Source organism: Anopheles bellator, chromosome 1, assembly GCF_943735745.2.
Source record: "Anopheles bellator chromosome 1, idAnoBellAS_SP24_06.2, whole genome shotgun sequence".
Taxonomy (NCBI): domain Eukaryota; kingdom Metazoa; phylum Arthropoda; class Insecta; order Diptera; family Culicidae; genus Anopheles; species Anopheles bellator.
In genome coordinates this window covers 7,039,499-7,051,870 of record NC_071285.1, presented here as the reverse complement: position 1 = coordinate 7,051,870, position 12,372 = coordinate 7,039,499, and the positions used below count along the sequence as shown (strand labels likewise).

Below are 12,372 nucleotides of genomic sequence, written 5' to 3'. Positions count from 1 at the left end.
AAACGGGCTCGCCGATTCTGAGTCAAACTGAAAAAAATCCTCAACGAGAAACACGTACTCGCGGCGCACGGATTCTAGTGACAGTATTCTCTCGTGACACGCACTTCGTGAAGTTATTCCTGTGATCCGAACGAAACTCTTCTCACGATGGCACCGAAAACCAGCGGAAAGGCGGCGAAGAAGTCCGGCAAGGCGCAGAAGAACATCTCCAAGTCGGACAAGAAGAAGAAGCGCAAGACCCGCAAGGAGAGCTACGCCATCTACATCTACAAGGTCCTGAAGCAGGTCCACCCGGACACCGGCATCTCGTCGAAGGCGATGAGCATCATGAACAGCTTCGTGAACGACATCTTCGAGCGGATTGCGGCCGAGGCGTCGCGGCTGGCGCACTACAACAAGCGGTCTACGATCACGTCCCGGGAAATCCAGACGGCCGTGCGCTTGCTGCTGCCCGGTGAGCTGGCCAAGCACGCCGTGTCCGAGGGCACGAAGGCCGTCACCAAGTACACCAGCTCGAAGTAAGCTGGCGCGACATCTTCCGGAGGGCGACACAAGCGCACCGTTCGGAGCAACACCCTACGGAAAGTGTGTGAGCGCGCTTTGGACCAGATGACCACGATGCACTAGCGTCCTACGAAACGTCTGGGTGCATCAAGTGGCAGCAACAGCAACAGCAACAGTAGTAACAACAACACAATAACAACAAAACTTAACTTTAAGGACGATGATGGCGATGATGATGATGATGATGGACTGCAAAACCTGAAGATACCGTATCGGAAGCGTCAGCGGGACTACATAGATATTAAGTAAGCGAAACTTCTCCTACTTTCCCGAAGTTTTAAGTTTGCGTTTCGTTCCGGGCCGCTCGGGCGCGCTCTCGCGTGTATTAATATGTTCCTGCGAAATTACTGTTTTTTACTCTAATGAAATACATGAATCGCACTCTTGTAATTTAAACTACAAAACGCTGATGTTTGGAAATGAACGGTTGGGAAAGAAAGTTGGCAGAAACCGGCGGTCCAAAGGCTTCTCTGATCCGGAGAAGCGTCGGGTGGGTTCGGAAGAACGGTTTACGCGCCAACACGCAGAGGCTACTTTGTTGTTGCACGAAAAGGACAGCTTCATTCGGATTAGTCGGTCGGCTTTCGTTATAAAAATATACCATATTTTTATTTCGTCCGCTTGGTTTCGTCGTGTCGTCCTGCGGGAGATCTTTGTACATAATGTATGTAATCTTTGAATCACCGGGAGACCCGTCGAGTCAGTGTCCCCCTAAACCTTCCACTATTTTCCTCGATGACGACACCTTCCAATGTGTGATAGCTTCGATCATTAGCACATTTCCTACCGCTAATTGCATAAAACTAACAACTGTCTAGTGGATTCCTTCCAATTCTACTATCTAATCTAAAAGCAAACGGTGTACCATCACTAGGGAGCGCATCTCTTCCTATTCCAACACTGCCGCTGCCCTTTCCGTTCGCACATAAGTTAACAGATTGTAAAACAAAGCGAGAAATCGACCCCGAATCCCCGCACAATGATTTGGTATTTGGTCAACGGGCTCCGTAAACAGCATTGCTTAGAAGCCAATCTTTTTGAAAACGTAATTCAGCCGCCGCTTGATGGTGAGCCCTTTCGTCCGGCGGAGCCAGTTCAGCAGCGCGAACAGCACGATGCCGACGAGCACCAGGAATCCCTTCGACGTGAGCCAGTAGAACATCGTCGAAGCGCCATCCACCGGCACCGTGGCCGGCGACGGTGGTGCTACTGTGTCACGAGCGTACCCACCGCCGGCTCCCGCCGTTCGTCCCGACCCGGACATCCGCGCGTCCGTCTTGGCCCCACCGAGCATCGGCGTGGGGCTAATGGCCGTCGGGGCCACTGCCAGCCCTCCACCGATCGAGGGTGGCGCGTTGGGAGGGATTTTGTCCGTCTTCTTGTTCCGCCAGCCGGGCACATCCGGCTCATCGTTGGCACTCAGCACCGGGGACGCTGCTGCGAGAAAGAAACAGAACTAAGTTCACTCCCCGCAACTCGCCGGCTCCACGTCGCCCCAGCCTACCTTTTTGACTTTCCAACTTACGGAAAAGATTGATGGTGTCGTCTAGCTCGTTGCCAAACACGGGCATGACCGGGGCTTTGTTCGATTGCTGCAGCTGCCGTTGCTGGACGAGCAGTTGCTGCTGTTGCTGCTGGTGCTGCTGTTCCTGTTCGAGCAGCAGGAGCCGCTCGTTCGGACCGTATCCGCTGAGCGTCGACATGTTCAGCGTGATCGGTTGCTCCCAGACCAGCCGCTCGCATCGAGCCAGTGGTCGCTTCTCGTACGGTCCCGCATGGGCCAGCAGAACCTTCGAGTAGAGGTGCAGGTTGTTGTTGGGCATCCTCTGCGGAAGTTTTTGATTATCTGCGAATGGCAAGAAAAACGGTTCACCATTGGTTCGAACTGCGTCGTTGACATCGACTTACCCTCCAGCTGTTCCGCTCGCCGACTGCTGTTGAGCTCGCGCAGCAAACTCGTCACGTGACCGGTCATCGTGTACTCGAGCAGCGAATCCAGCAACCAGAAGCACGGCTTCTCCAGGTGCGTCGAATCGAGACAGTTCGAGTCGCCGTAGACCGCAATCCGTCCACCGACCGCATCCCCGACCCCGTTACCAGGCTTTTTAGAGCGTGTATCGGAAGTCAAGTTGTTTTGCTTCGAGCGTTCCCTCAGCAGCGGGCCGAGTTCTTCCTCGAGCGGTTCACCACCGAGCTCCTGCACTTCCACCGCGTCGATGGACACCGGAGGCGGTGGCGGCGGAGGGCCCCCGTCTTCGCGGAACTCTCCGCCTTCGTTCGGCACATCGTCCTCCTCATCCGGAAGCGATCGCAGGTTGAGCAGAATGCGCTTATTGATGATCGAATCCCGGTCGATCGTGGCCCCATCTTCGACTTCTCCTCCTCCGTCGTCCACGATCTCGCCGGCCTCGCCCGGATTCGGTGTGGCCGCTTGTAGCCTTGCGCCCGCCCCTCCGCTCGCTCGCCGATCCGTCTGCAGCATGCCGAGAATGGCCGTTCTCGAGCGCGTTTTGGGCCGTGCCTCGTCCGGCACCGTAATACTCAGCCCTTCGTCGAGCAGGTCCCTCTCGACCACGATCGTGCCGTTCCCGGTCGGAAAGCGTACGATGTTTGCACCCGACGCGTAGTACATCCGGTGATCGCGCATATCAAAGTACCCATCGGCCACGCGATCCCCGAGCGCGATCCCGAACCCAGCGAGCAGCTCGTTCAACGCCGGCACATTGGCACCGCCCGTATCCGGCATCCACCATTGCCGCGTGTTTTCATCGTAGAACTTGATCTTTCGCATCACGGTCGTGTTGTACCAGTCGGCGAACACGATCACGCTCAGCTCGTGCTCGAGCACATCCCGGCGCAGTTTCACGATCTCCTCGGCAAAGTATTCCTCTTCCGGATCGACCAGCAACAGTGTCCCGTAAAGCGAAGCGTTGAAACAGGTGTACGGGGCCCCGAGGACCTCCACGTAGTATCCCGCGTTGCGCAGGTGCGTGTACATGTCCTTGAAATTGGTGTGCACGTGATCGGCCCGCCAATCGAGTGGGTCCGACTTGATCTTCAGATTGTCCCGCGGTAGGTAGCCGGGCGGGTACCGCAAACTATGGTACTGATCCCACAGGATACGCTTCCGACGCGGTGGCTGAGGAATGATGCGCACCTTGATCGCAAAGCTAACCGTTCCGTTCCGTGGTTCACTTTCGCCGGTACCCTGCGGTGGGCTCTGTACCGTGAGCGTAATGTGGCCCTGGGCGATGCCTTCGAAGGTGCGCCCTGCCTCGTTCACCCCGATGTGCACCGCCATCCAGCCGGACCATGGCCACAGTTGCTCGGAGTAGCTGATCGACACGTTTAGCAGGGCACCGTGCTCGTTGCTGTACGGGTGCCAGGTGGGACGGTCGATCACCCGACCGCTCACACCCATCCCGTTGAGGATGGTCACGTTGGCAATCACCGGAACCGCGCTGAAGTACAGACTTTGCGTCGTGTACGGCCACTGGTAGTCCTCGGTGAAGTCGAGATAGGCCGGTGACAGCGTCACCTTCGGTTTGTACGTCGACAGGAGCTTCATGCTGCGCAGAATGTTCAGCTTGCCGTGACCTTGCTCAAACATGTTATTGTCCTGCAGGCGCTGCGCACCTTCGATGAGCGCTTGCTTCATCGAAGCCGGATTCAGGTCCTCCAATCGATCGATCACTCCGCTCGCTATCAGCGTTACCGCTCCGGCTACCATCGGCGAGGCGACCGACGTCCCGGACAGCGACTTACAGCCGCCATTCAGATTGCTGCCCTTCACCTGGCTGCCGTACGTGACGATGTCCGGCTTGAGTCGCCCGTAACCGTCCGGGAGCTCCCACGTGGTCATACCGCGAGAGCTAAACTTGGCAATGTTGTCCGCGTAGTCCATTCCGCCCACCCCGATCACGTCCATCTGGTCGCCCGGGTTGTTGAGCGTTCCGTACAGCGGACCATCGTTGCCGATCGCCGACACCATGATCACCCGGTTGGCCGACAGTTCCAGCACCTTGTCGACAAATGGTTGATCAAGAAAATCGGGACCTCCGATGCTGAGGTTCAGTACGTTGATTTTCCGCAAAATGGCATAATTGAATGCGTCCAGGAACCAGGACGTGTACGACACTTGGTTGTTGGTGAACACACGGAAGATGTGCAGCTCGGCGTCGGGCGCAAAGCCGAGACACTCTTTGGCCGACGAGATAATACCGGCCACGAACGTACCGTGGCTAACGCCATCGTCGAGCGTTTTCTCGTTCGTCCAATTGGTACGCTCCTTGATGCGCTTAAAGTGTGGATGGGATTTTGATAAGCCGGTGTCAAACACGGCCACTTTCACGCCCTTTCCGGTGATGCCCATGTTCCAGAGCACGTCCGCTTTCAGGAGAGAAGTTATCTGACGCGGAATCGCACGCAGCAGGCGACGATTCGTGTGCCTGTTGGCCGGCGGTGGCGGAGGAGGCGCAAAGTTAGTTCCCGTGGCTGCCTCCGGCCCGAACTCTTCCGTGGCCAGTCGTCGTTTTTGAAAAAAATCAATAAACTCATTCGTTTCGTCATCATCGAGATCGAGTTCGGGTTCGTCTGCGCCAAATTCCTCCTCATCTTCTTGGGGATCATCATCATCATCAGCCGGTGGTCGCTGCCCGGGTCGTATCGGGATGTAGCTCAACGTCCGGTGCACCATCCGCTGTGGTGAAATACTCTTGATGGAAGGGTGCGCCCGGAGCAACGCAAGGCCATCGTTCTCTGACTCGCTCGACGTATCCTCCAAAGCGAGCACGTCGAAGTCGCTCGCAAAATCCTGTGCCGGATTGTTCCGTGGCAAGATACGCCATTTTTGCACCTACAACGGAAAACGAAAATGTTAGAGTCAACCGGGTCCACCCTGCGTCTTTCATCCCCAGATACCTTGGAACCGTTCAGCGCGGTTTGAATCAGTTTCTGTCGCTCGCGCTGCTTATAGTAGCCATTGAACTGCACTATGTACTCGTTCTGCACGATGTTACTGGAAAACTCAATCACGACTCGGTGTGTCCGGGAACTGTTTCCTCTCTGCGTGGTACCGTTAACACTATCACAGCAAGGTTTACCGGCCGGTCGGCCGGCGACCGCAGAATCGTTTCCCGGCCCATCGCTACCGATGGCAGGCCGGGTGTAATTATTGTAACCTAAAGTATCACTTCTACCAGTGCTATTGCCGATCCTGTCGCCATCGTAATGCGACGGTGTGTTGCTAGGCGACACAAGACTGGCTGCGGTGAGAAAGAAGAGCAAAACCCAAGGCAACACCCCATCTGCGAACGGCGTTGTTGTTGCTGTTCGTGGCGTGAGGCGGATTCTCATCTTTCTCCACAGGTCGGAGGACGGTTCGTCCGAACCGGATAACCTTAGCGCACAAGTTGTTCGGTTCGGTCGTCAATCGATTGTCGTTCAACACTTTCCGCACACGATTTCACCGTTCTCCGGACGTTTAGATATTGGTCCAAAGCTTCCACTTCACCATGGTCACCAGCGGCTGTTCCTCGCGGCCGTCGTAGCCTTCTGTGGCTTTCAGTCCGTCGCTAGCCCAGCGACTTTTCCCACGACGACATTCGCCGTCCGACGGAGAGTTAAATAAGGCAGCCCATTCGGTGCCATTCCTCGAGCTCGTCCAGTAAAAAAGAAGCGGTCCCGAACTGGAACCGTTTGAAGGAGGGCACGCAACTTTCACCTCCCTCACTGCGGGCGCGAAAACTGTTTCCGCACTCTGTTATTTTGGGACTCTTCCGTTCGAGATTTTTTCTGTTTACTTGATGCGCCCGACTTATCTTCCGGTGGACAATAGACCGCGAAGATGCCGCGCAATACACGTATCCTTATCACTTCGCCCAGTTACGTCGCATGGTGAGAAGCGATTTTTTTGCCCTGGTTTCTTCCTCCAATCGTTGCGCACTCACAACACTTCCGTGCCCATATTCGAACTACGCACTGTCCCTTTGCAAACGTTGCAGGTTGGGCGTTTGTTTTATGTTTTTCATTACCACTACCGCCCCACTCATTTGATCGGGGTTTCACATCTGTTTTCTTTATCGCTGGTCGATGTTGACGACGTTTTGCTCTTTTTCTTGTCTGCCCAAAGTCTACCTGGGCGGGTTTGCGATGTGTGTGCTTTTTTGGTGCAAAAACAAGACGAAAACTTCAGCAGCACTGGGAAGGTGACATTTGCGGTAAACTAACCCTTAAAGTTTAAGTTACGTTAGGCTGCGCTCACATTTTACATGGCTTTTAGGAGTTTGCGGTGGTTGATGGAACCCTTCACTTACATGGGGAATGTGATAGATTAACAATTTTCAAACCAAAATACCAATCGGCGGTAAAATCAATGAAATTGGAATTTAAACTATTGTAGCGGAACCATACAAATGCCAACGGCTGCCAAGGCTGCCAACATGACGGGCGCGAGTTAGTCTGTCGGAATGAACTGTCAGATCGCCATATTTATTTTGGTTGATACCCTTTCAAACCTCAAGCTCCATTTCGGCAAGCACGTGCATTTGCCGGTTGCAATCGGGTTTTCGTGAAATTACTGCACAAACTCAGTAAAACATGGGCAAGATAAAGGTAGAGAAGGTGGAAGAAGGCGAGGCGATGGACGTTTCGGTGAAGGAGGAAGACAATTACGAAGATAAGCTACGAAACGCGAACGCGATCTCCCAACCGATGGCGTCGAAGAAGCTGACCAAAAAAATTCACAAACTCATCGAGAAAGGTAAACCGATTAAGGGCGCGTAATCGCAAGCACGACAACTAACTCACCAATCCGTTGGTTTTCAGCTTCGAAGCAGAAAAAGTTCCTCCGTAACGGGCTGAAAGACGTTCAGGTTCACCTTCGCAAGGGAGAGACGGGGTAAGAACTGCTCAACGGGTCCAACGGGGATTCACTGATGAGTTTCACATCGACCATTTACAGACTAGTTATCTTTGCCGCGGATGTAACGCCGATCGAAATCATGTGCCACTTGCCGGCCGTGTGCGAGGAAAAGAGCATTCCCTACTGCTACACACCGAGCCGGAAAGACCTCGGCAAGGCGATGGGAGTGAAGCGTGGCACGGTGGCGATGATGATCCGCGAACACCCCGACTATCAAGAGCTGTACGATAAGCTAAAGACGGAGATGTCGACGCTTCCGGTGCCGTCGTAAACGGTGGAGAGAAATTTTTTAATCATTTCATTTCCGGACCAGGTGCTCCAGAGGGGGGCATTTTATTTTTTTGCCCAAGAATGTTACATTTTCGTTTGTATTGGAAAATACTTAAGCCTCTATCGCACGGGAGTATGCTGGAAACATTATTAGAATTACCATCCCAGAATGGCGCTGAATGGGAGAGAACCAGGTGAGGCCTTAGTTCCGCATTAGTATGAGAAAATGAAATTATGATAGACGACACGACGGAAGAGAAGAACGGGTACCCGCTATCCGTGTTTTAGTTTTCGTTATTCCGGCGGTTTGCAAACCAAATACCCGCTTCAGTTAAGCGATCGTCAGCCTATTGGCCTTGTTGGTCGTACTACTCAACACGCCATCCGCAATCATTCGAGCTTGTACTGATGCTATTCATGCTTTTGCTCCACCGTTTCTGTGCACATGAACTTCCAAATTTGGACGGTTTTCGTTTGACCCATGCGATCTATGCGCACTTTTCTCATTCGCAACATCAGCCTCGGTTGTGTACGATGCTGCTACTCCAGGGACCACCGCGAGAAGGTGTCTAGTCGGTACGTGCGGGACCGCTTCGGTCATTGGAGAACTGATGAGTAGATAGTGGTTTTTACGTGAGACAGCCAAGGGGGTTTCTTTTATTTTATTAAGTAACAGTAGTATCGAAGAAGATGCGGCGGGATCTGGATTACATTCAAATTGTTCCATCGAAATATCAATAAACACTTTATCTTAGCAAAAACAAAAGAACAACGTAGTTTCTTGTTTGTCGCGCCAGACGGTGCTTGTCCTATACATCAAATACGACACTTATAACGGTTCGTGCAATATGAGCATTGAGCAAGGATATTCACGGTTTCGGTTGGAACTCAATATAAACAGAGATTCACTTTTGGACACCTAACATTTAATGTTTTTGCTTAAAATGGAATTTCCTTGCTTCACATTTAAACGGCTCACTCGGGCCAAGTGGGGAACATGACACTAAACTAAAAATCAATGCGTAAACAGCGAGAGTATTTCCTAGCGAAGCGTGTAAACCCTAACGACACTATGTAGACTGAGCATGGGATGAAATATCAATGTTGCAGTATTATAAAATCGGTTCCAAAATGGCCTTCCCCTAATATCGGATGTAGACTGCTACTGCCCTTCCTACGCTACGTTCGTGTTTGGTATGCTTTGGTTCAGATGCGACTATCTACAGCTATGAGATGATAATGGGTTTGTAGATCCAGGGCTCTACGGTGGCGCCTGCTCGTCGATCGACGGGTCCTGCTCGCTGATGTAGTTCATCGATGGCGGCGGAACCATACGATCTTGGATCGATTGCTGGCGCAGGATGGCACTGGGAGGATTTTGCTGCGTCCAGATTCCATACAGACCGGACGGATTGCCCGTAACACTGTGGTGCTGAGGTTCCATTTGATGTTGCTACCGGAAAAGTGTACAGAAAAGGTTTAAGTAATGTTCCACTCTGGAGCACCAAAAGCATCTCATTTTGCTCACCATTCCGGATGGCTCTTCCACGAACGGTGGGCCAATGGTTGGCGGAGCCATCATTATTGGTGCTTGCAGCCGGTGAATCGGGCGACAGGAGAGCAACTGGATCGCTTCCACCAACCCGTCCTGGCTTGTGATCGACGAGTGCCAGGTGGAATCGGGTGTCGTGCTCTGGCTGCGGTCACCGTGCGATGACTTTGACCCACCACCAACCACGCTCGCCCCCGCTGGGACTGCCAACTTTGAGATTGGCATCAGCCGCGTCTGGTTCCAGTGAACGGTGGTTTTGTCGGCCTTGGCTTCCCATGGCATCGACCAGCGTCGCATCTGGCTCTCGGGATCGAGGGCCGCTTCCGAGTTTACTTCGCCTGCGGCCGCTTCCGACCAGCGCCGCTGTCCGTTGAGCGTGAAGAGAGGAAAGTTGAGCGGTGAGCGCGAGCCCCGGTAAAACGGTGCTTTCATCCCCGACAGGTGGCCCGGATTAGGAAGCGGACCACGGATGTTGTCCAGATAGCCCTGGATTGGGCTCGGCCCACGAATATCGTGCGGCGATGGGCCACGCGTCTGCTCGTAGGCCGTTGTGCCGTGATCGGAAGACGATCCTTGCGTCGAGGTGGATCCGGTGCGATCGTACAGCCGTGCGCTTTCCGCCGTTCCCATCTTGGGACCGAAGTGTGGCGATGGCGTTTGTGAGCGCTGCTGATCGCTGCCGGTTCGTGCGATTGCCGACATCGGGTGCTGTACCATAGGACACTCGGGATCGTGCGGAAAGCCAACCTGCGTTTGGCACTGGTAGCAGCACATTAGCTGCGCGAATGCGTCGCACGATGCTACACAAAACTGGTGCTGCAGGTTGATCATCGTCTGAGCGTTATCCTGCAGGATCGTTTGATTGTACTCCTTGATATGTAGTATTTCGCTTTCCTGCTCCACCGTTGCCAGCGGTTGGGTTTTAAAGTCCTGAAGCACGCTGACAATGTGTGATTTAACGGTGCTCGTAGCCATCACGGATGCACGAGCCAACTCGTCCCAGGCCGTTATGAACTGGAACGCCATGTGCGAGGGAATGCCCTGACTAGCGAACGGAAGCTGCTGCTGCGACCCGCTCCCGGTGCTTCCGGTGGGCAGCATTGTAGCACCACCGCCAATCAGCGGAGTAGATTGACTAGCGGCCGACTGCTGGTCAAAGTAGGCCCACGGTTCGAGCGCGGCTATGGTTTGCGCCAAACGGTAACCGGCCGCACACAGATTGTTCATAATCTGCAAATAGTTAAGCCACGCTCCAAGGCACTCGCTGACGGCCGATTTGGCCGATCCTTGCGAGCCGCTCGAACTCGTCGACGGTGAGATAGAGGAGTTGCTGTACGACAATGCGCCCGATCCGAGCGAACTGCGAGGCGTCGTTTGGGGTTGGCCCGATAGCGGATCATCCTGATCGCTCATGATTATGATGCTGATGATCGATTGCGAACGAACGCGACAGACAATTAGGTTGGTGATGCAGGTCCACTGAGGTGAAAAATCACTAAAACAAGAGAACACTAACCGCCCTAAGTAGAAAGAGAGCACCACTGTCTGTTTGCGGGAGGGACGAAACTTAAAATCGATTGTCGAATGGCTGCCGGACCGGCCAAAAGGCCATCTTCAATCCCAAAAAAGGATTTATCACGGACGTACGCGGAGTGTAAACTATCCCGGCCATTCCGCAGCGTCCGTGAAGGGGGAGATGGGGGTAGAAAATTCCGATGGACGATTGACAGTTTGTTTAGGGGTTTGCGCAAGGGCGCCGAACGGGGCACTGTTCTGGGCAGCGGACAGATAGGATTTTCGCTTTGGATTGATCGATAAGGTGTTGTATTTTGTTTGTGTTTTGTAATTTTGAAATTTGTGTTGTAAAAGTACGCAAAAACAAAAGGTATTTGTATTATCTTTCCTGCTCAATTCTGTTGAACCGGTCGCAGAACCTTACAACAGTTAGAATTTGTGATTTTTTACGTGATTTTGACAGCTCCACGGACAGGAACGTAAACATAAACACAACATCCTCCCATCGCGTAGCGGAAAGAGGTTAAACATAAATCGGAAAGATGCTTCCTTAACGACCTCCCCCCAGTTGTACCAATAAAATCATATCCGATCGTCGTCGTTATGGATAAACTCACTACAATCAGTGCTGCCCTGTTCGTGGCTGCCGATGTGTGCGCGGTAGTGAGTCTCGCAATGCCGGATTGGATTGTGACCAGCGTAGGAGGTACGGACCGATTATTGAAACATTCCGCTTAGATTAACAACAATGTGCTTCGATTGTAGGAGAAACGCGACTGGGATTGATGTGGACGTGCATGACGCTGTACAATCGGCCCCAAATATGTTTCACGCCGGAACTGCAACCCGAGTGGCTCATCGCGCTGATATGTATCTTTGTGGGTTGCATCTGCATTACAACCACCATCATTCTGCTGATCTTGAGCAATTGGGATCGGAACGTGATCCCGTACGCACGATGGGTTGGCTTTACTGCCAGTAAGCACAAGCACAGTTCCCCCGATAACTTGCCGGACAACCAACCAGAACTGTAACCGTGTATCCTCTCTCTTATCTTCACTCCAGTGGTTCTGTTTTGCCTAGCGGCGGTCATATTTCCGCTCGGATTTCATGTCGACGAAATTGGTGGCCAACCGTACCATCTGCCCCACTCGCACCAGGTCGGAATCTCGTACATCCTTTTCGTCTTATCCCTCTGGATCACCGTGGTTTCAGAGCTGTTTGCCGAAAAGGTTTGCTTGCCGCAGTTTTAGGTGCGCCCGCACATTGTCCAGTATTCACACACATACGCCCTGCAAATGTACTCTAAACAGAGGAATCGATTGACAGTAATTCTTCATTTCCTAGTGACGGAATTGAGCGATAGGGTTAAAAGAATGAAGTGAAACTCCGTATTACCAACCAAAAGATATAAGGTACTTTTAGTGTGTGTAGGTGGATAAGTTATTATTTCTATATTAGCGAGAAATAAATCTATTGTGTGATATTTCTTTTATCATCTTGTATACGTCGTCTATCTGTTTTATGCACCGTGAAGCAATCACGGTGA

At 52.7% G+C, this 12,372-nt stretch overlaps 5 protein-coding genes across 5 annotated transcripts; 3 read left to right on the top strand and 2 right to left on the bottom strand.

Annotated features, from left to right (window-relative positions):
• Positions 1–35: 35 nt before the first annotated feature.
• Positions 36–968, top strand: LOC131205978 (histone H2B). Its single transcript, XM_058198310.1, has one exon. The coding sequence runs from the start codon at positions 148–150 to the stop codon at positions 520–522; it is 375 nt and encodes a 124-aa protein (XP_058054293.1). The 5' UTR covers positions 36–147; the 3' UTR covers positions 523–968.
• A 217-nt stretch (positions 969–1,185) lies between these two features.
• On the bottom strand, positions 1,186–6,458 carry LOC131215673 (membrane-bound transcription factor site-1 protease). Its single transcript, XM_058210068.1, has 5 exons — positions 6,452–6,458; positions 5,485–5,828; positions 2,473–5,419; positions 2,090–2,410; positions 1,186–2,001 (listed from the first exon to the last, which is right to left on the bottom strand). Exons 1-5 carry the CDS (start codon positions 6,456–6,458, stop codon positions 1,586–1,588), a joined length of 4,035 nt encoding a protein of 1,344 aa, XP_058066051.1. The 3' UTR covers positions 1,186–1,585.
• Positions 6,459–7,078: 620 nt separating this feature from the next.
• Positions 7,079–8,516, top strand: LOC131206712 (H/ACA ribonucleoprotein complex subunit 2-like protein). The gene is made up of 3 exons (XM_058199382.1): positions 7,079–7,324; positions 7,390–7,462; positions 7,526–8,516. The coding sequence occupies exons 1-3, from the start codon at positions 7,162–7,164 to the stop codon at positions 7,755–7,757; spliced, it is 468 nt and encodes a 155-aa protein (XP_058055365.1). The 5' UTR covers positions 7,079–7,161; the 3' UTR covers positions 7,758–8,516.
• Positions 8,312–10,972, bottom strand: LOC131206711 (uncharacterized). Its single transcript, XM_058199380.1, has 2 exons — positions 9,285–10,972; positions 8,312–9,209 (listed from the first exon to the last, which is right to left on the bottom strand). Exons 1-2 carry the CDS (start codon positions 10,719–10,721, stop codon positions 9,018–9,020), a joined length of 1,629 nt encoding a protein of 542 aa, XP_058055363.1. The 5' UTR covers positions 10,722–10,972; the 3' UTR covers positions 8,312–9,017.
• A 371-nt stretch (positions 10,973–11,343) lies between these two features.
• LOC131216618 (uncharacterized protein C16orf52 homolog A) lies at positions 11,344–12,262 on the top strand. The gene is made up of 3 exons (XM_058211154.1): positions 11,344–11,529; positions 11,589–11,801; positions 11,889–12,262. Exons 1-3 carry the CDS (start codon positions 11,427–11,429, stop codon positions 12,074–12,076), a joined length of 504 nt encoding a protein of 167 aa, XP_058067137.1. The 5' UTR covers positions 11,344–11,426; the 3' UTR covers positions 12,077–12,262.
• The last annotated feature ends 110 nt before the right edge of the window (positions 12,263–12,372 follow it).

Excerpts from the sequence above, each read along its gene's own strand:
- LOC131205978 (XM_058198310.1), top strand. The coding sequence starts at position 148 with ATGGCACCGAAAACCAGCGGAAAGGCGGCGAAGAAGTCCGGCAAGGCG.
- LOC131215673 (XM_058210068.1), bottom strand. Across the intron at positions 5,420-5,484 it reads CCGCGCTGAACGGTTCCAAG|GTGCAAAAATGGCGTATCTT; the intron begins GTATCTGGGGAT and ends TTTCCGTTGTAG. Across the intron at positions 2,411-2,472 it reads GCGAGCGGAACAGCTGGAGG|ATAATCAAAAACTTCCGCAG; the intron begins GTAAGTCGATGT and ends TGCCATTCGCAG.
- LOC131206712 (XM_058199382.1), top strand. The coding sequence starts at position 7,162 with ATGGGCAAGATAAAGGTAGAGAAGGTGGAAGAAGGCGAGGCGATGGAC. Across the intron at positions 7,325-7,389 it reads TCACAAACTCATCGAGAAAG|CTTCGAAGCAGAAAAAGTTC; the intron begins GTAAACCGATTA and ends GTTGGTTTTCAG. Across the intron at positions 7,463-7,525 it reads CTTCGCAAGGGAGAGACGGG|ACTAGTTATCTTTGCCGCGG; the intron begins GTAAGAACTGCT and ends GACCATTTACAG.
- LOC131206711 (XM_058199380.1), bottom strand. The coding sequence starts at position 10,721 with ATGAGCGATCAGGATGATCCGCTATCGGGCCAACCCCAAACGACGCCT. Across the intron at positions 9,210-9,284 it reads TGGAAGAGCCATCCGGAATG|CAACATCAAATGGAACCTCA; the intron begins GTGAGCAAAATG and ends CTTTTCCGGTAG.
- LOC131216618 (XM_058211154.1), top strand. The coding sequence starts at position 11,427 with ATGGATAAACTCACTACAATCAGTGCTGCCCTGTTCGTGGCTGCCGAT. Across the intron at positions 11,530-11,588 it reads GATTGTGACCAGCGTAGGAG|GAGAAACGCGACTGGGATTG; the intron begins GTACGGACCGAT and ends CTTCGATTGTAG. Across the intron at positions 11,802-11,888 it reads ATGGGTTGGCTTTACTGCCA|TGGTTCTGTTTTGCCTAGCG; the intron begins GTAAGCACAAGC and ends TCTTCACTCCAG.